Below are 22227 nucleotides of genomic sequence, written 5' to 3' on the forward strand. Positions count from 1 at the left end.
TCGTATCGTGGCCTATATATCAAGGTATGTATCGTATCGGCAACTTGGAGGAGGGATGTGACCCTCTGGTTCACCGGGGTGAACCCCAACACATGGCTCACCTCCTCTCCCCACGGGAAACGCCAGAGAAGTGGAGAGTCTAACCCGTCTCAAGAAGTGGGGCTCTAGGTTGGGGCCCGGGTTACACTGTCCTTGAAGTAACTGTCCTTGTTTGTAAACTTGTCTTAAAGGGCTTCTGAACCGCTCCTAGTCTGAGTCGTTTGCAATATTAAAATATGGACTATAATTTATTTATTTTTGGTTAAGGCAGCTTTGGTACAGAAACATTTAACGTGTGCCTAGATACCAAGTAAAAACAAAAAAAAAGTTTTGTCTAATATGCTGTGGGCATTTAATATGTAAATTATATATTGCATAATATATGCAATATATAATTTAGATGATCTCTAAAGAATTATATTGGGTATGTTCTAAAATTTCAATATTTTATGCTAAAAATGTCCATTTGTTTTGATAAGCCAAAGATGACCATAAAGATTATATTCTATTTCATGGATCATAATAGTGCAAATTATGGGGAGGCTACAGTATGGTACTGTATAAACATTTATTTTTTTTTTTCTCAATTGTAGAATAATTATTAAATTATCATTTAAAAAGGTTAAAAGGTGTAATTTCATGTTTTTATTTTTCTTCATGTTGGCAGCACAGAAACAAAACAAAACAATGCATTTAGACTCATCAGCGTCCATCTGATTCTATCGTAACAATAGAATATGTTAATGTGACACTGTTGACATTGGTCTATTATATCGCTGTAATAAGTACACTTGACCTTAAATCCTTTCAAATCCTTAACACACTGCTGAAAGTTGTACATTAAAAAGTCTGCATTGTCCTTTTGTGTTGTCATTTAAAAGGTGACACCAGACTGATCCATGCTCTCAGGGACCAGACAAAGGCGCTGCTACACGTCCCGCAACTCTAAATGACACCATTAACTCTGCCAACGCAACAGGATCCGTTGCCCATCCATTTACTGAAAAAGTGGCCTAGCCATTAGCTCGTTAACTGTAAATAATACGCCGTCCCTTGCTGATGAAGAGTGCACTATACACAACAACACACATATGGCAGCGGTGAAGGGAGGGAGGGGGGGTTACCTGGGGGGGCCCGGAACAGGTGTCCCTCTCGCACGGGCGACTGATTTGCCCCTCACCGCCGGCACCTTGGCATCTTCCGAGCCTCCATTCAGGTATGTGAGTTCTTGCAGCTGGGCTTGTCTGATCTCATCATTGTAGTCCTGTACGCACACACAAAATACACACATACACAACATGGCTTTCAATTACACTGGATTCAATTACAGGCTTTATCTACAGGCCCACAGCCCCGGGAATATCTAATTAATGTACTTTACAGTAGTGGCGTGACCGCTGCTACTCTCGGCCACAAAACATTCAGATATTGGGCTGATAAAATCCTCAAGATGTGGTTTTATCTTACAAGACAGAAGCTACCGGTAGTTTAAACTAAATTATAAAGAAAATAAAATGTGTCAGGTCATTTGTTTTGAATTCATTTTCAGGAATACATTTTTGCAGTAATTACTAATGGTTTAACTTTTACAGCAAAAAGTATTTAAAAATGTTCTAAAAAAGAACATATGAACATAACAAAAACAACAGAAGGAAAAATAAGCATAAGGCAAAGACCGCCACCAACACATTAGCCTCATCTCACAGTAGTGGAATCTGAGTTCAAGTTTTTTAAAGTAAAAATGAGCTATGAGTGTCTTGGATGGGCTCACATGCAGCTGTAGTTAAAACAAAACAAAACAGTTTTTCTTTTTTTTTTCTTTTATTTCTTGTATTTTTTATTTATTCATTTATTTATTTATTTATTATTTTTTTGTTTGTTTTTTTGTATGTTGTAGGCTTTGGTACATTTTTGCGATTTTATTAGCAAAAATCAATGTCCCCCATTCCATTGTGCTTAAAAGTAAATTTGTGATTGTTTTTTTGTTTTGTTTTGTTTTTTGTATTTCTTTTTTTTTGTATTATTTGTACTTTCTTTTTTTTTTTTTTTTTTTGTAGGCTTTGGTACATTTTTCAGATTTTATTAGCAAAAAAACAATGTCCCCCGTTCCATTATGCTATGAACTTTAAACTTAAAATATCTAAGAACTACCTAGAATCCACATACGGAGACATGAAATAAGAAAAGTACAGGTTATAAAGAACCACAAACTAAACAGAAGAGTTAGATCTGAAACATGGTAAAACTTCCCACCTTCAGTAATGACCTTTTTGATAACTGGTCCAATAATGTAACCCCTGTGGGAGCTGTTATTGACTGATATGATTAGCGCATGTTGAATCGATACATGTACTCCATAAACAATGAAGTGGGGGCTGAGTGCGTGTGCTTATAATTAATCATGAGATGTAAATGATCATAGCTGTGAGCACAGGGCAGGTCATGCATAATGAATGGAGGAAGAGCGCTGGTTGGTACAGAGAGATTTGGCCCATGTGGAGATGTTGCCTTCTGTGCAGTGCATGTCCCTGTTTCACCCAAATACAGCAGCACCTTCACACTGCCACGGAGAGGGAGGACGGCATGGAACGGCTCCAGTTAAAAAGCTCTACTGTTCTTGTTATGAAAATGATTAGATGAAAACCTATAGATGGCGATGGTATAACTAAAAGCACCTGTTTTAATACTTGGCTGTTAACGTGTGTGATATGGGCCAAGTTTTATAGCAATGTTTTTTTGTATTTGAGTGGCATGATTTTTGTGACTTTATAAATGTGCATATTTGTGGTTTATGTGAGCTGGACAAGTGGAAAGTGAAGCTCATCTTTTATTGTATTGTCCATTTTACGATGAATTTAGAAATCCTTTATTTGATGAAATGTTCAGCCAATGCCCTGAAATGTTCTGGTGTAATGACGGCAACAAGATGAAATGGTTGTTTCATTCTAATGTTTATAAGTTGGCATCTTTTCTGTGTAAAACCTGGAAGAAGCAGCAAATGAGTTTGTTTAAATGAGTCTATTGCTTTTTGTAACACACGTTTGGCAACTGGCCTGTTGTATTTTGTTAATGGTGTCTTATAAACTCATTAAAGGGCTCAGCATTTTTTGTATGCAAGACACAATCATAAAATCTATCAATCAAATTTACACATCTTCATAACTATTATGGCTGCAAAGATTCATTGAATAATTTTGACTAGTCAACTATAAAACATAATCATAGTTGAATTCTGATCATAATCGTTATCTGGAGTCTAAAGATGCTAAAATACATAAGAAAAGAGTGTTTGTGTTTTTTTTTTATAACAAAGATGGTGGTATTACAAAATCAAAATATCAAAAAACAATAAACAATTTCTGAATTTCATCAATAATACACTTTATTTATAAATATTCTCTATATAAAAGGCTTCAGTCACTATATTTAACCTTAAATTGCATGATAGTGTATTTGAAAAGCCTTAGTTTGGACTAGTCAACTAATCAAAACATAAATAGTCAAATCCTGAAATAATCATTATTTGTAGCTCTAGTAACTATTATACCAAACATTTCTGTATTAATATTTTTTGATATAGGGATAAATTAAAAGCCTACAAGAATACAGTAATAAGAAAAAGACTAGGGAATAACCTATATTTTCTAAAATTAATATGGTACAATTTTAGTTTAAAAGTTCAAAGAACAAATTTAAAAAGAAAATATGACTCAAATTGACAGTTTTTAAATACACTAAAAATAAAATAAACAAATGAAAGACAAAACATAGAATAATACAGTGGAATATCTGCTCCACAGTGACTTTTTCAAGCATTCTGGTAAAAATGACGTTTTGCTTTACTGGCAACTTCAAAGTGAAGGGAGTGATCAGAGGAACGTACTGGTATAAGGAATTTCTTGATCTCTTCCAGGGCATGACCCATTCTGGCATAGGCTTCAGCGGGCGGGGCGAACACTTCGATGAGGACATGCAGGTCTTGGTTTAGATGTTGGTATTTGGCCTCTCCGCTTTGCCGTAGTTCTTCTTCCTGAAATAAACAAAGCAAACACATTTAATTAGAAGAGAAAAAAGTGTCTAGAATAAGAACGTTGTGCCATTAAATCACAACATTTTTACTGTTACATGGAGGTGGAAAGGCTTATATCGGTGATTATGGATATTTCATGTTTCATTTCATTTGTGTTGATAGCATATAGCATTGTGAAACAGCTAAAGTTGCAGCATGGCTATTAGCAGCCTGATGCTAAAGATGAAAAATAATGGAGGGATCTCATGTCATGAGATGTTGTGAGATAAAATTGCTACATAATAGTGCTCACATGCCTGCCTGCCTCTGTTTAAAACCAAACTTAAAACTTATTTATTTAAAATGGCTTTTAACACTTAGTGGCCCTGTGACACTTTCTTTATTTCAATGTAATGTAATAATGATTTGTATGATGTCTATTGTTTTTAATCGTGTTTTTAATGTTGTACAGCACTTTTGGCAGCTTTGGTTGTTGGAAGGTGCTATAGAAATAAAGTTGGATTGATTGATTGATTGATTGATTGATTGATTGATTGATTGATTGATGCAGGAATGATCTTGTGGAACAAAAAATGGGTTGATACCTTAGCAATCTTTTGTTCCAAAAAACAATTACAATAAAAATATAAAATGAATAAAAAATTGTGAACCGAACTGCACAATTTATTTGCAATAAATTATGTCAAAATCTTGTTGAGTCTTGTTGTCATGGAGCCAATATACCATAGGTATGTCATACCTAGTTTTAAGTGTTCCTGAAACATGGATGAAACTAAATACTAATGCACACATGTATTTGAAGTTAATTTAGCAGAATATGGGATAAAACTACAGGTGGGTCTAAAAATAAAGATTGAGATACTTCAGTGCGGATAATTTGGTCTTCCGATAATTTATTCTAACAGGTTCATTTTTCTCAGACTTAAATTGAGTTTGTTTTTATGCCTGCTCACAGAGTGGTCACATGACGTCACAGCAACACCACTGTCACAGGTATAAAAACAAACTAAACTTTGGTCTGAAAATTTGGTTTGAAACATTACATAACATTACATTACACTACATTACATAACATTACACTACATTATATTACATTACATTACATCACACATTGCACTTTTAACTTTACTGTATATTTGTATATTGTTCCTGTGTTATATTGCCCACATTTTATATTGTATTGTATTATATTGCCTATATTTTATATTGTATAGCATTTTTCACCTGTTCAGGGACTACAGACGGAACTAGCTTCGGCTATAATCTGGTGCAGAGCATCTATTAATGTTTTTTTGCACATTGTCCCTTCAAATAAACTAATAAACTAAACAAAAAAAATCTCTCAAACTAAGATTAAGATATTGATATGTGGTACTTTTACACACTTTATTTTGAGACTGTTGTGAATGTGCACTACAGTGACCTTTGAATCACAAATCTGCTCCATGATATAGAAATAAATAACAGTGGAAAGAGCTGACAGCACACAGGAGATACTGAGTCTGAATATATGAGCCGCACACAGGAGACAAACAGCCACATACTAGTAGTACTCTACTTCTATTCTGCTGCTGTTGGCATCTTTAAAAATAGGCGTCACCGTGATAAGCACACGATACAGTCGCTTGACACTATGCCACTTCCTGCGCAAATGTCTTGGTTACAATGTGAGTGTAAGTCTCAGGAACGCTCTGTGCACCCTATGGTTCATTTTAAAGTTATCTGTATCATCTATTATTCAGACTTTTTAATTGCCAACTTTTCCATTGATAATGCACATTTTACAGTAAAAAATGGTTAAGTATGGAAAATGAGTAGATTTTACCCTGATTTCTGAGCATTCAAATGGATGGCTAAAAGCTAAAAGAGTTTAGTATAATTAAATATTGATATTGTCTTTCTTCACTGTTGGGCAGACGTAACAAAGAACAACAAACTTACTGTAGCTGACAGTATTGCTATCATGTATGAGTTCAAATGAGGGATGTCAAAAAATCATTATATTACACTATAATATCGATTAACTATTGATTTGAGGACTTATGAATACTAAAAAAAAATTGTATAAACGCTATACTTGGGATTGTCCTATTGACTGCTCTGTATCAAGCGATGCATGAGATGCTATGGCTTTTACTTCACTCATTGCAATAATCCCCACCTACTTTTGTTAGATGAATAAGAGACGTTTTATTTTTTGAAATTAGAAAAAAATAAATACACTTGGACCTGGACTCCATTTTTGAATTATTCTGAGGGACTATGAACACCTCTCAATGACTGATTTTACCTGTATATTTGTTGTTGTTTTTTTATATATATATTTAGCTTTTTTATTTGTATTAGTACTATTATTGATATTATTATTGTTTATTTAATTAATGTATGTATTTATTTATTTTCAATACTGTATATTTCATCCTTGCTTTGCTTCTTATTTTTGTTTATTTGTAATACCATTATTTCTATAATACAATAATGATACAATTATAACTCTGGTGTTAACTCCTGGAAATGATGTTGTATTGAATGTACGATGAAATGGTGGTCAGATGTACTTGAACATTGTATTAGAACATTGCTTTGCAAATAAACAATTAAATTTAAAACTGTAGTTTTAGAATGAACTTGATTGATCTCAGGACTAGTATAAGATGGCATCTAAAAGGATTTTGTGTTGAAAATTAGGGTGTTTTTTTCTATAAATGTGCATTTTGATTATAAAAGTGTAATCACATTTGGTATCAAATATAGATATTTTCCTTGTTGTTAGGTTCAAAGTATTAGTATTGTGACAACACCAGTCTGAACATGCCAAAGTTCCACAATGATTTCCTGAAATTGTTCACATTTCCTTGGCAGCTGTGGCATATGTGTCAAGTATGAAGTGAATAAAAACAAGTGAGCAGTCCTCATCTGAAACATGAATCTTTTTTTTGCATTTCACGAGGATTGACTGCGAGGAGTTTTACATAATGAGGTTGGATGCTCGGGTGCAGTGGAGTTGGGAGTAGACAAAGAGAAAATATTGATATGTCTGTAGTCTGTATCCGGAGAAGCCTGTCATATGTGACTGATTACTTTAGTCCTTTCCCAGCTGCCTGGCGGCCAAACAAACGTGCCGTTGAGCAGTACTTCATCATCATATCTGCTGGATGCCTTTGGTGTCAGGATTCTTCCACTCGAACTTTATCAAAACGTGAGCGGCCTTTTCAGAACGCCTATAAACCCGATTCCACGGGAGATGCTGAATTATGGTGCTGCTGTAAAAAGAATCATCTTTTTAAACCAACAGACACAAGGGATTTCATTTATTTCAATTCCACTCTATTTGAATAAAGACGTCTACTCAGTTTGCAGACTTAAAATATCCAGTATGCATTGTCATTTTGCTAGCAACTATTTGCCTTGAAGATTATGAATTTATTTAATTATTGTAACTGCAATAATATCCATGAACTCAAGGGCAACAGTAGAGGTTTTTAAAAAAAATAATATCTAATATATTGTCTATTCATAATAATAATAAAAAGTGTGATTTTGAGTGATGGAGGAACTTAGATCAAATTATACTGTAGCATGTTTCTGATGGATTGCCATATCGCTATTATCGGTATAATGCTAAGAAAAAGAAGCAACAAACAGTACACTCACGAGAGGGAGAGTCGAACTGAAAACCGCCAGGGATGCGATCAATTGATTACACGAGGTCATCTTTACCTCTACATCCCCTCATCTCTTCACAGTAATTTGACTCTTAAATCAGTCATACATTTCCAAGACAACGGGGCAGATGTCAAACACCTCCAAAGATCAGGACAGGCTTTGACAGCACATATTCAGATTCTTTGAATAAATGAAGCGGGAAACTCTTTGCAAGCACACACACACACACACGGACATAAGCCAAAAAAATTACATTCAAAACTGTTCTTTCGGAAGCAGCAATCAAAACAAGTAAAAGTACTCCAGACAAGTTAGTTTATCTACTCTGCCCCTTGTGGGATTTGGTAATATTGCATTGCAGTGTATATCCACCATATTTATGTTCTCTTCTTAGATTCATACTCCGAAGTCTTCCCTAGAGGAACATTCCGAATCATTAAACGCTCTTTGTCATAATAACCATCTGCAACCGGTGAAGGCGTTTACAGAGTCGTGTGGCATCCTGCTCCACATGCATCAACTCTACTAGGAAACTTTCTTCCCAATGTTTAGCCCACAGTTCCATCAATGTTCAAGACGGTGCCCTCTGTTTGACCTTCTCCAGATGGTGGTACAGATGTGTTGTTCGTAAGTAAACCACATGTCTGCTCCACCAAACGTCTATAAAAAGTGCAGACCACACCAAGTCAATCGTCGCCTTCAACACCTTTCAAGGTGTAAAATCTTTATCAAGTATTTTTCAGTTCAGGTGGAGTTGAATGCACCTCCAGCAGAGCAGAAGCAGCAGGTACAGCAAAGTTTCAGGTAAACATTTATTTTCTGTCAACATCCATCTACAGCCTACCATCAGAAGAAAAACTTGGACAATAGGATAATGAAATGTGTCATTAGTCAGTCGGTCGATGGAGTCTTAGTCAACTAATCATTTTATTCTGATTATAACACCAGAAAGGAGAAGTTTGTGAGTAAGTGAGCTGTTCAGCAGTTTCATAGTACTTTTTGCATAAATAGTTGTTTTTTTGAACACCTGTGCAGTTGTAATCTTGTGAGTGCAGTTTGGGTTAGATACACAGAGATGAGTTTTGAGAGCTTTGCCATGCTGCCTTTTTAAATTATAAATGGTAAATGATTACATTTTTATTTAGTGCTTTTCCACTTTCAAGGAACTCAAAGTTGTCCCTCACTATACCACGGTTCACCTTCGCTGTTTCACAGATTTTTTTATTGTAATTTTACCTGCTTTTTTACAGTGTATGAGCATGCATTGTGTTCTGCGTCCTGATTGGCTGTTGGACTGTAGACCATTGTCTCCTCCGTGTCGTGTCTCCTGTACAGTACAGAATGTGTTCAGCCAAATTTACATAAATGTTGGATCGACACGACAGCAGAGCGGCACCAGGAGGAAGAGGTGCGGTCAGAGGAACTGTGAAATACATGTGAGTCACTATTAATTTATTAAACAAGAGAGAAATGTGAGAAAATGTTAATGCCTGTCTGAGAAAAGCGTATAAAGTGTGTGGTGAGGGGTTTTACAGCTGCAAAACATACAAAATAACTGTAAAAAAATAAAGCGGACTACTTTGTGGCTTTCACCTATTGCGGGTTATTTTTAAAACATAACCCCGAGATAAACAAGGGACCAGTGTACATCAAGGAACCACTCACAAATTCACACACACATTCATACACCAGTGTACACAGACACCAGGGGCTAGGTGGGTTAAGTGTCTTGCCCAAGGACACAATGACAGTGTTCATCTGTGGGAGCCGAAATGGCCCCGTCAACCTGTGGGTCAGTGGATCTGACTGATCAACCAATGATATTTATGTTAACAGTGTGATTTGAAACCCCAACCTTTGCCAACACGCAACCAACTGAGCTACTTTAGTCCACTTACTGATCGGCAGGTAATGTCTTCAGTCAGCCAAGAACCCAACGTATAGTGTGGCAACAGCAAACAGTTTTGTGGTGTTTTTTGTAGAATTTTAGGCCAGATGCCCTTCCTATCCCAATCTCACACGTTTCATGTCAGTGTGGGAGAAGTATCTCATATTTTGCTCTTTGGGGCATATCTGAATTAGCAGTCCTTTGGAAGCAGGACACTTACTTACTAACTATGACACCATTCCAGATAAAATTTATTTCATTGCAAGGTAACACAGTTGGCAGTTAGGTTGGGCAGGCTGACCACCATTACCCATGCTTAATTACGAACGCTTACGAATTGCTTAGTTTTAAGTTGGACCACATTCAGCGAGAGACTGGTTAGAATACTCGGCGGTGTTGTATAATTGAAAGATGATATTAGAACTGGCAGAACAGCAGTGGGGAAAATGGGCACTGAACAAAAAAAATAACCAAAAATGCCTTTGCCAAAGTCCATATTATGCCCCATGATACCATCAGTGGCCTGAAACAAAAGGATACATTCTTCCATGTTGTGCCAACAACTAAACCTTTCTAATGAACACATATCAAAGCGATTTTCCAGCAGCTGAAAAGACATTTTTCCGACCTAGAGTACATTTCAGTTCATTTAAGTAGGATACTACTGCAGTGGCGTCCAGTGGCATTTCAAAAAACAAATGTAAAATCTACAAAGCTTTTGGGCACCTTAATCAACGTGACATGGGACAAGATCTCCTGAGATAAAATTGCTGCAAGATTGTGCACAAATGAAAAAAATAGTCTTGTGAGGTGTTTTTTACATGTGTTTATACTTGGCTTGGACAAAAAAAAAGGGGGTTAAGTGCAGGCAATTTACATTTCTTGAGAAGCCGTAGGTCCAAAAAGCACTGCTACAACAACAGTAACAATATTTTAAAGTAAATCAAAAATATTCCCATCTTTTCTCATTTTCGTGGACTAAATCCTGTGTCTTGTTTGTGGAAATTGTGTCTTATACCACCTCTGATACTAACTTCTACAAACTGCACTGGACAACCTGAAAAAAATCCTTCTACATTGTGCGAATGGTAAACAACAGAGCTATAAGCAGGTCGTTCGAGGTGAATACCTGTTACCTGGGCACGTTTGTGTTCGGTTAAGTGTTGGAAAATGGAGCAGCACTAAGTCATTCCTCTCTCCACCGCCCTGGTTCGTTTAGACTACAGCGCGGTAAACATTGCGAGGGCTACAGAGGCCACGGCAGCTCGACAGAAGCAGGCCGGGATTGTTATTGATGGCTGGAATTAGGACGCCGCTGTATCTCCCCGCCATATCGAGCAAAGAAAACAACAGGTTGGATGTCCCAGATTCTCATTTTTAACAACAAAAAATAAAATAAAGTCTTCTCATGGGGTCTTCCACTGCCACAGACTTCCTCTTCCTATCTCCAAACTCGTGGCATCTCTGATGTCACCTAATTATAAATAACCTTCTTTTAAGAGTGCCGGTGGTATGTTAATGATATGATAATTCTACCCATAAATCTGTGTTGTTTTACGAGCAGAGGGCTGCGCATAGCACCTCCACCGATGGAGCGGCTGCTGTTTACTGTCGGGGAGCGGGATGCCTGCTCCTCTTTCATGTGTCGCATCTTATATTTGCACAGGAAAGACATAAAAAAAAAGAAGTCATTATTTACTCTTTCTGTCTATTCCAAAACATGATTTGCCAGCACACAATGGTGCTATTGATAGATACAACATAGATTTTTTTCATGCAATATAGTCAAATTTGTCTTGCCCCAGTAATGATGCATAGTACAGATGCTCCCTGCTCCTCTAATTACAAAGTGTTAAGTGAAATTACTGTTCATCTGTTCACTTTCTGAAACAGTAAGTGACTTACTTGCTGAACCAGTAAGTGACACTGGTGCGCTGTTAGCTTGCTAGTTGTGGTTAGCAGTGGCATGATAGCAAAACTCCACTCTGGCCTGTGAGAATTGTGAAATGTGCTTATAAACTCATCGTGGTGAAAAATTAGAATGATAGCAACTGCAGCAAACATTTTAAAATGAAAATAGTTCTGTTTTTTTTAGATTTTTATGATAGTATAAATCATGCACAGCCTCTTCAACTTAATTCCCAAATGCACAGTGGAAGTACAAGCAAGCTCTGACTTTCAGTTTTGTATAGTTAAAAGAGAAAGTGAAAACTAAGAAAAAACTACCTTTTACTATAGCAGTGATTGAGTGTTTGTTAACCTTCCTCATCAGCAATGACAAATAAAAATGTCATTATTTTGACGGTTGTAGAGTTGTAGAGAAACGTTTACACGTTTAATATAATGTTTGTTTATATATAATCATAATTTTCCTTCATAAGAAAAGAGGAGTCTATTGAAATACAGTAAAATTCTTTCATTCCATTATGTTATGCACATATAATACCATTTTCCTATTACCTCCTGTAGAAAAAATCAACTATTGACGCTGCACACATTGTTATCTCCTGCACCATGAAAGCAATCTGCATGTATGTCTGGATCATTCTGCTCACTGTTGTACTGGGAGGGGGCTGTTAGGCTGATAAGGGGAGTTGGTGATCTAGTACAGTCTATAGCCGCTCAGCAGCCCTCGGCGGCAGATTACAACTGTCTGTTCCTCCTATCGATTGGCAGCATCTTGCCCTGGTTTACTTTTTTTTTTTTTTTTCTGTAAATCAGCTTATCCAAAGCAGTTCACCCTGGATACAGAGGGCCACAATCCAGCAGACCAGAGAGCTCCTGGAGACGCAGCTTAGAGAAGAATATCCACACACACATATCTCCATTACATTGAGGTGAATGGAGGAAACGTCTATGCGTCACTCAAAATGCAGAGCAATAATATACAAATATTATAATATACTGAGCTCTGCAAGTCTCAGATACAAACCCCCAAATGTAGAACGATACTTCCAAATAAACACATTTGACTTATGAATGAGTAAAATTGTAACATTTAAATTGTATTGTACGCTGCAATCTGTGAGTGCGTTTAATGTTGGTATCGGGACTAGTTGCATCTATAAATTCTGGAAAATAATGTCGGTGTACTAATTAAACGTGGAATATGTAACTTTTCTGGTGGAGGATTTACTTTTGTTGCTTCCAGATAGATTAGTTCAAAGACATACTGTGAAACTTTCTAAGCATTAACATGGAGACAAGGTACTGTATCCCCTTCAGAAAAGTGGCTCCTTAGCTACTTAAGAACATGACAAATTTAATTCATCTGGAGTCTGACCAAAGCAGTATTGCTTTTGCTTGAATCTATCTACATTCTCTGAGGGAATCCTATTTCACTTGGTATTTTGAAATCTGACCTGTATATAGATGCCTTTTGCAAGCAGCCGTCCTTTTTATTCCCTTCTGCACATTTCCATTTGCAGCTATACGCCTTATACACTCAGTCAGATCCACTCCACAGAAAAAACACAGCCTTGAGAACTTGATGTAGCCTTATTGAGACAGTCAAAAGATCACGATAAATTCATAAAGATAAAAAAAGTAGTTACCCCATCTGCCAAACATTTCCCAGATCAGCTTGGCGTCCATATTTTAGCAGACTGTTAATGAGATGTATGATAATGAAGTATCTAATTCTGCAAAGGGGAACATGCACAAGCACGCAGCACGTCCCGTAGACAGTAAGGTGTTATGTTCAGCTCCAAACCCCACTCACGGAGATGTGTTTTGTGTATGAATGAAATTAAAGAGGGAGTCCAAGTCCCCGAGTGGAAAATGGATGAGTTAATCACAGCGTTAACGAGAAGGGGCAGAGGTAGAACAGGACTTTACATCATCTGCTGCTGACAGGACAGAGCCGGACAGGAGCGACGCTTACGATTCATTGGATTTTAACTTTTGGACATAAAACTGCAAGAGAAGAATTTTGGAAGAAATATAAGAAAAAAATGCAAATGTGATTCGATTTGCATTATGAATTTTACTTATGAAAATGTTCAGTTCAGAGCACACACACTCAGAAACACAGAACTAGAGATCGACCGATATGTTTTTTTTTTTTTAATGGCCAATGCCAATACCGATTGTTTGTGTAAAGAGCACCCAATAAGCTCTGTCAATATTTATGGCAAATATATAGTGATTATTCTCCTCAAATTATGAAACTTAAATTTACTACAAACTGACCCACAGCCCTTTTTTAGCATAAACCTCTAAGAGAGCAGTGTATCACATTTAGTGCAGTTGTCACTTCGTATTTAAGTGTTAAAATAAATCTTTGTGTGTATGTTCTGGGCCACAAATTGAGCACAACAAAATATCAGCCTGTGCTGGAGTTTTAAGGACGATAAAAAAGGCCAAAAAGGACAAATATTGGCCTAATATCCCATTTCTACACAGAACGTATTTGTGAACTATAGTTACTAGACTTGACATAAAATTCCAGACAGGATATGGATTTCTTGTTATACATTTATGAATGTATACATGTATTTGTATTTATTTTATTTTAATTCCTAAAAATAATTTTAACTATTACCATTAGCTCAGTTATGGGCATTATTCTAATGAAATACTTACTAGACACGTCTCCACTGAAGAGACAACAACATGTGGGTCAAAGCTGACACTAAATTGGGCCAAGTGTATAACCATGCAAATGAAGCTTTGTTATTGTATGCAAATATATGAAAAGGGGTTATGGAGTATTACTGTATTATAACTGGAAGGTATCAAGCATTACATAACAAATCAAGGTTGTGGCTGAAAATAATACTTTCTAAATTACTCATGTTATTACCAAGGTAATAACTTTTCTCTGAGACAATGTAATTTAGACTGTAGACAAAACAATTGTGACTTTAGAAATGACTATCCATATCTATTATTATTTTTTTCCCATATCACTCAGCCCTACAAGAAACCCCTTTTCAATATAGATGTTCAACTTACTGTTAGCAACCAGCAGTCAATCTAACCACACACCAGGCTGAAACAGTGACATAGTGCACGTAGTAGACCACCGCAATGGGATATAAAAAACATTCTGACAATGAAAAAGAAAAAAACACATAGAATCCTTGCTGTGCGCTGCGTCCTGGTCCGGGAAAGTGTCCGTCATAAATCTCTCGTTGTTCTGGTGAAGACATGTGAACGCTACGAGGTCAGCACTTGAACATGACATGTCTTCTTCTTCTTCTACAGCTCCTCAGCACGACACGGCCATCAAAGACTATTGATCGCTGTAATCAAAAAGAATGCGCCCGTATGATAGCAAGAATCACGCTGTCTCACAAATCTCCCCTGACAAACAGGAGGAGGGCAGACGCTGACAAGTCGATTTAAACCGCCCGATCGGCAATCAATCGCGTCGAGCTAAACAGGCGCACTTAGATCCCTTATATCCGCACGCAATCAGCTTCATTAAAATCATTGGCGAGAGATTATTTATGTGTGTTTTTGAGTTCTATACCAATGCTTGTAAAAGAAAACTGAATCAAGCATGCAGACAGCAATGCCTCTACACGCTGCATTTGATCTGGTACATTTCTGCTTTGAAGAGCTAAGATTGAAAAAGGTTTTGACCTCCAAGACGGTTATATTTTCATTTACTTTTGAGATTTGTTTTTGGAAGTGGCATGTCACCGGGTGAATTTCTGTCAAAAAAGGTGTAATAAAATGGATGGTGTTTGTGCTCTATAGAGACATTGCACATAAATGGGAAAATAATTTTACTATTGGCACAACACAAAACATTTACTCACAAAAACAAACAGAAGAAACAAGGCCGCAAAGTAAATCAAAATCTAGAATACAGATCAACACCAAAAAGTAAACATAACCTTCTTACAATACTTTATTCCTCAAGGGAACCATTTGCTACCATTTGTAATAAAATTGGCTGACCCGGCCGTGTTGCATTCTCAAATAACATCACTAGATGATATCTATGTTACTGCTGTCTGATAAGTGTGCAGCTTCGGCCAGACAGACCAAAGAGGTGAGCCTGAACAAAGGCCAGGTGAGGGGAGGGGGGGAAGGTTTCACATCTGCCATCTACTTGTGAGAAAATAATCTAATGAACTTACAGAACTTCAAATTTGCATGAAATATACAGATGAAAAGTCATTCCTTAAACATTTCACATTTTTAAAAGGGTTACATCACTCAAACATACATGACTAAAAATAAAACTGACGATGCTTATGATGAGAGAAAACCATTACAGCAGGGTTAAAGTTACTGAAGCTTGATTTTGCATGATATGCCAACTTCAAGACGTTGTAGGATTTTTCAAACAAGAAGGCACAGCATAAAAAAGGTAAAAGAGCACAGGGAGACATTCAGCAAATTTACAGAGGCAGGCAATGGGCTGCAAGATGTAGGACAATCAAATAAAATCACATTTTTAATGGATGTTTAATGGATGAACATGTTGTGAAATTGATTCTTTTATTACTTTGTTAGTTCAGTCAGTCTTTTTGTCAACTCTTCTAGACAGTGTTTAAAGTGTGAACTTTGAACAGAATCTTATTATTAAAAGGTAAAATCAAAGTTGCAATGCCACAAAAATTGAACTGAAATGAAATACTCGATGTTCCTGACTGAACCATCTTGGACTTTATATGTATGAATCACATACAGCAAGCAACTTCCAGCAGTGACAGTGAAGACAAAGTTAAAATGAAGTTCAAAGTGAAAAAGTGAGTGCAGCGGTGTGGAGTATTACCTTTTCCTTGTCTCTCATGGATCCTTTGCCGAGAATTGACATCTTGGTGAGGGTGTCCTCCTGTAGTCTTTTTAACGAGTTCCCACGTGGCCCCAGGAGTTTGCCCACAAAGTTAAACTGCAGAAGAGAGAAACACAGTCAGATCAATCCAAATGTGCGCATGCGGAGATGGCAAAGCAAATGCGTCATGTCAATCACATAACGCTCCGTTGGGCTCCTGACGGCTGGGAGAAACAGTATGGGGCCTTATTTGACATGCTTTCAACAGCTCTTACACCATCTCCGGCTTTAATGTTGAATAAGGAAGTATAAAACAATCTGCATATGATTTTGTTATGCTTACTCGACAAACAAAATCCAATTTGCTGCTCTGAAGTGAACTTGAGTCAGCAGAAGCCAGGTATGCTTAAAAATGTCTATATTTGAGACTTGATGCTTTGGAACCTTTCAGGTAAATCAGGTAATGCAGTATTTTAGCATGAAGTTAGGTGCGAAAAACCTAGATCTTTCTTTGTTTTTGAGCAGTTATCTGCTAAGTTAGTGGATTTGGTTGCGTCTTTCTCTTCAAAACAGTTATGTACTAATTGTCTCCAATAGGGCAGTATAGTGATTTTTTATTTATTTTTTTTTAAGCAGAACTAAGCAACTTTCAGCCAGATATAAAAAGAGCCAGCGCTGGCCAGAAAAATTATCTTCGAATTGATGTCTGCCATTTTTGCAAGAGTGGTATTCCACCTAGAGACAGCAAAGGAAGGGGATGGATGCTTTAAACACCCCGAAAATACATATTTAACCATTATTTACAATTTAGTTCTGTTTTAACTGAATTACGAACTAATGGTTTTAAATGGTCACTTATTAACTTGGAACCTTTCATTCGACAGATCATCAACTAGTACTGTGTCTGAAAAATCTTGTTGAGAAACAAAAATGGAATCAAAAATCATGATTGATCAATATGGGGCAAAAAAAAAGTGATTAGTTGGTTTTGCAGTATGACCCAGTCCTCGTCTGTATATACAACTAATGTAGTTGTGCAGGGATGGTACAGAAAACTGACTGACACTCTTATCCCCAAGTTTTGTTCTAATGCTCCAATTAATTTTGTAAATCCAGTCTAAATCTTTATAATCCATATTTTTGTGAATGCTTCTGCTCGACAGTGAAAAGAAAACTGCAAACAGACTAGAGATATATTCCACTCCCTTGCATTAGTAACAGAATTATCATTAGATGAATCATTAATGCCTCTCCCAGCATTTTGGGTCATGTCCCACAGCCTGCAGCATCTCTGTGCTTTGCTGAAATCTCAAGTTCGCTCCCTGATATTAGCACACAGCGTTTCCGAATGTTTGAACATTAATAATCATGATGGTCTTGTTTGAGCGAGTGCTGAACCCCGGTACCTTTGGCGTAAAACCGTCCATCAAAGGCTTCCGGGCTCAGATGACTTTGCAAGGTCACGGCTTTTTGCCATAAAACCTACACACTAAGCACTAGTGTCCAAGGATGTGGGTGTCGGCACAATGTCATAGGCCCATTCTATATATCAAAGATAGTGCATCGCTGTGATGCTAGCAGAGATGTACAGCTATTAGATACATGCAGATGGATGGGAGCAGATTCCGTTCATTTGACAAATAAGTACTCCATTTTACACATTATCACATTATATGTATTACATAATAAAAACTATTTTTGTAAATGTAACTTTAAAGCTACCATCTGTAAGTTTAGATTATTTTTTTACCAGTAGATGGATATCCCCATCCCCCATCTCCACTTCCTTCCTCACACCTGGGCATTCTTCAGGCTCACCTGTGTCTTCTGACAGTCCAAAGCTGGATAGCATCTAATAGTAAAGTGTGAGAATACAATGGATGGATCGGCTAATCTAATTACAGATGGTGGCTTTCTTTTTCACACAGTGATTTTGCTACTTTCTTGTTCTGGACTTTACAGAAAGACAAGATAAAAACATACACCAATCTACCACTTCAAATTAAAGTAAACAGCTGGCATGTCTATGTACACTCAAATGACCACTGTATAACTAAAATATTCACTCTCTCCTACACAAATCATTTGCAAACAGCTTAGTTTCCTGTTCCTATTGCTGGCCAGAGACCATACACCCACACTGCAATGCTGTGACTGCAAATGTATCCTCATCTTACTAATGAGTCCAGGTTTGAGGAGGAAATACAATTTTTAAATTATACTTATTACAAATTTGATGTCTGTAAACAATACATTTGGTCCGATTCTGAACATGATTAGTTCATCTCTACTAGAAATGTTTATTCAGTGAAATCGCTCCCAGATTCTCCTAATAGGATTTGCCATAGGGGCTGAGAGGCTGGCAGAGGCTTGAGATGGTCAGTGTGATATTAGTGGAGCAGTGCTTACACCCCTCCCCCACTGTGGTTATCCCTTTACCTATGAGTTATACAGCTGTCTGCCTCAACTACCCTGGCTATCAATTAGCTGTCTGAGGGACAAAAAATCAACCATTTTTGTTCTACACCTCACCTTTCTCTCTCCTGCCTTTTGTCCTGAAACTGGGTGCTTATTAGGGAAGCGCACTCGCCAATTCCTGAATGAGGGATTTGAGCCGGGAGCTTTAGTGATTCACTCTAATGCAGTAACTGACTTGTTTGTTTTGTTTTTTTTATCCTGGCCAATTCCAGTGTCTCTCCCTTTCTCTCTCTACTTTGTGTTGGGCTCTATAATTACAGCCAGTGCTTATATTGGATCATGCGGTGCTCTATTCAACCCAAGCCTCAAAGTAAATACCATGCCCCACTGTGTCGAATCTAACCATGTTCCTGCAAATAGGACTAAGTGGCCTCCCGCAATGTAACGACCTTGCTCTGATTTGTATAGAAGACATAGTCACCTTTGTAGAGTGGGCGCAGCATATTCACAGACAAAAGTCTGGTAATTGGGTGGTTTCATATAGAATGGTACAGTGTTATCACCTGTAAAGGGTTGCTAATCTTGCAGCCCAGTTAAGTATAGCAAACTGTCCTTTCTTGCAATCGCATTGTAAAATAGAGGTAATATTGCATGTTTAAAAGCATCAAGCCGTAAAAAGGTTCAAATGAGAAGGGGCACTCACTGTTCCATCGCTGCTGACTCACCAAAAAGCTGCTATTTCAATTTCAAATCTCACAATACCAGAACATGTAGTTGCTCTAGGAAATACACAATGTGAACTTGTACTTCTAAATGCAACCCTCCATGTTCTTTCATTTTAGAGCAGCAATAATTCAAAGTTGAATTTCTCTGCTTTTTAAAAGACTGACTTCTGAGTCTGAGCTACACTGGAATATTGTATCATATCAGGGTGAAACCAGCAAAAAAACATTAAAAATAACAAAATAAAGACGTATTACATAGCCGCTTGATTTCCACTACCCGTACCAAAATATGTGCTTGTGTCTTTGGGCGAGGCATTACATCAACCAGAATGAACGCAGGAATTTGCTGAGTGTTTGACTCTGCCCCAGGGCAACTGTGACTGTCCCGAAATATGAACAAAGTGTAATACTATGGATCTCATAATCCAAATAGATAGACTAAACTACAACTACCAACTACACAGACAAAAGTCTGTGGAATTACAACAGGCAGAAATTGTTTGATAACAGCAACCAAATTATCCATTTATTCTCAGAAGCTTTTAAACATTACACAACTTGAAAAACAAGATGACTAAAATGAAAGCTCACTCTGCTGGTACATGGTGTTTTATGGAATAAAACACCCAAAACAGAATTAAAATCAGGAAACACACTGACAAATTTGAGAGCTTCTGCAGTGATGACACTGGTTAAACAAAGCAGCCAGGCCAAGCGTGTCTCCTCCAAGACCTTCATTTAACTACATTTAAAATCTCTGGTCTCAGTGAAATGGAGTAAGCTTTGTACAAACAACAGATGCAGAAAAGTAAATACCTTTTGGTCTGTTTTTTTTTAAAGAAGAAGACAAAACTTAACATTTATGTCGCCTTATTTACAGAGAATGCAAAGATTGTCAGCACATGACAGAAAGGGAGACGAAAGGTTAGCCAAAATGTGCTGAGTCCAAATATTGTCCCGCACATCCATCATCTTCACCTGGATAGAGCCTTGATCAGCCAGATCAGTCAACGCGTGCCCTGCTTCAACAATGATCCACGGTAGCACACTGCATGGCCAACATGTCCCCGTGCTGCTGTCCCTGCTGTGTACACTCGTTCTGCCTAAAGCCTTGTGTGAAACAAACACTTTATTGCGATGATAGAGATAAAAATACAAAAGAAATATTTCAGTCACCAAAAACATTGTGCCAATATTTCCACACTTTTCAAATGTAATTAGGATCTCGTGTTGTTTGCAAAATTTGACATTGCACGCTTGTTGGATACATTCTCCCTGCATTAGCATTGACTTGGTGACAGTTTTTTCCAGTGCAGCAATCTTGTTCTCACCAAAACAAGAATGTACTAAAACAAATGCCATTCAATCAAGGGATCACACATCACAACTGATTTGGAAAGTTGTTTATGCCAGATGCCCAAACCAGCCAGCCACATGTAATGACTCAATGTGACAAAATGAGTGGGCTGTCTTGCTCAGAAACAATGAGTAAGATTAAGATAAGCTTTGATTCCAGCTCCATCAGTTTGACCAACTAATAAACTGCCGTCCCTTTAAGAGTATGATTCAGTGCAGTGGTCAGTTACAACTTTATCACAGATACACTCTCCCAGGTTTGCTGACATGGGTAATCTGCTAGAAGCCGCGTTCCAAATGGGAAGTGATCACGGATGCTCTTCGCTCCTATAACTGCTAGTCTCGATGAGCTTCATTTGACTGGAGCCGGACGCTGTGGGTGACGTCACACTCACTCAGTCCACTGCAGTTGGCGATACGCACAAGGGCTGCAGCGATTAATCAACTAATCATGACTAATCGAATAAAAAAACACATTTTTATCTTTATCAGGAATAGGTAGGCGGAAAATACTTTTTACAACAAAGACATGGCATTTGTGTCAAGTCAAGTATTATTTTAAGTATAAGTATTACTATTATGTATTCAATCAAAATGTTAAAAAAGTGTATTGTTGTGTATTTTCCTCAACAATACACTTGATTTATAAATATTCTTTATTTAGAAGCCTTAAGTCACCATATTTCAACCTTTATTCTGTTAAAACTGGATTTTAGAAGTCTTAGTGTACAATAGAAATAATAATGTGACTAGTCGACTAATGGAAAAAATTATCACTGACTAATCAACAACTAGCAGCAGCCCTAATGTGCACATCCTTGGACTAGGTACCTTATGGTTGGTCCTGCGATGATAAATATGTGATTTGATACAAACTATCAGAAGTCTAAACTGACACACTGGTGGTGTCTTTGGTATAACTGACATCATATTGTTGTTGGAGATGCTAATTGTGGCCAAATATAGCACCATTTTGAACCCATTAGCTGATTGCTCTTCTGCTGAACCACCTAAACAGAGAATGCTATGGACAATAAAGCACCAGTTTGTTTTAGTCCATTCCTGCTGTTTAAATAAAGCTCAGGCAGATTTGTGGTCAATTTGTCAGACTAATGCTCGTGAATGTCATACACAAGACTTAATCTGGACATTTAAAAACATCGCATATGCACTATCCCTTTGAATAGCACCGTCTTTATATTGTAATCCCTGCCGTTTATCACATATCAGGATCCCATCTGACTCCCGCTGCGATAGATGCTTTAGGCTTTGGCTAATGCTGTAGTTACACCGAGGATTAGGTGACTCAGGAAACCTGCCTGCACCGCGGCATCCTGTCACTAGGCCGAGTGAGAGGATTGGGCAGCGATGT

At 37.4% G+C, this 22227-nt stretch overlaps 1 protein-coding gene across 1 annotated transcript in view; it reads right to left on the reverse strand.

Annotated features, from left to right (window-relative positions):
* Positions 1–22227, reverse strand: part of khdrbs3 (KH domain containing, RNA binding, signal transduction associated 3) — a 128695-nt gene that overhangs the window by 51023 nt on the left and 55445 nt on the right. Inside the window, exons 3-5 of the mRNA XM_033975260.2 lie at positions 16357–16473; positions 3923–4069; positions 1164–1303 (exon numbers count right to left, since the gene is read on the reverse strand). Of these exons, the coding sequence (XP_033831151.1) occupies positions 1164–1303; positions 3923–4069; positions 16357–16473 (404 nt within the window). The remainder of the gene's footprint in view (positions 1–1163; positions 1304–3922; positions 4070–16356; positions 16474–22227) is intronic.

This window comes from Periophthalmus magnuspinnatus, chromosome 11 (genome assembly GCF_009829125.3).
Source record: "Periophthalmus magnuspinnatus isolate fPerMag1 chromosome 11, fPerMag1.2.pri, whole genome shotgun sequence".
Lineage (NCBI taxonomy): Eukaryota > Metazoa > Chordata > Actinopteri > Gobiiformes > Gobiidae > Periophthalmus > Periophthalmus magnuspinnatus.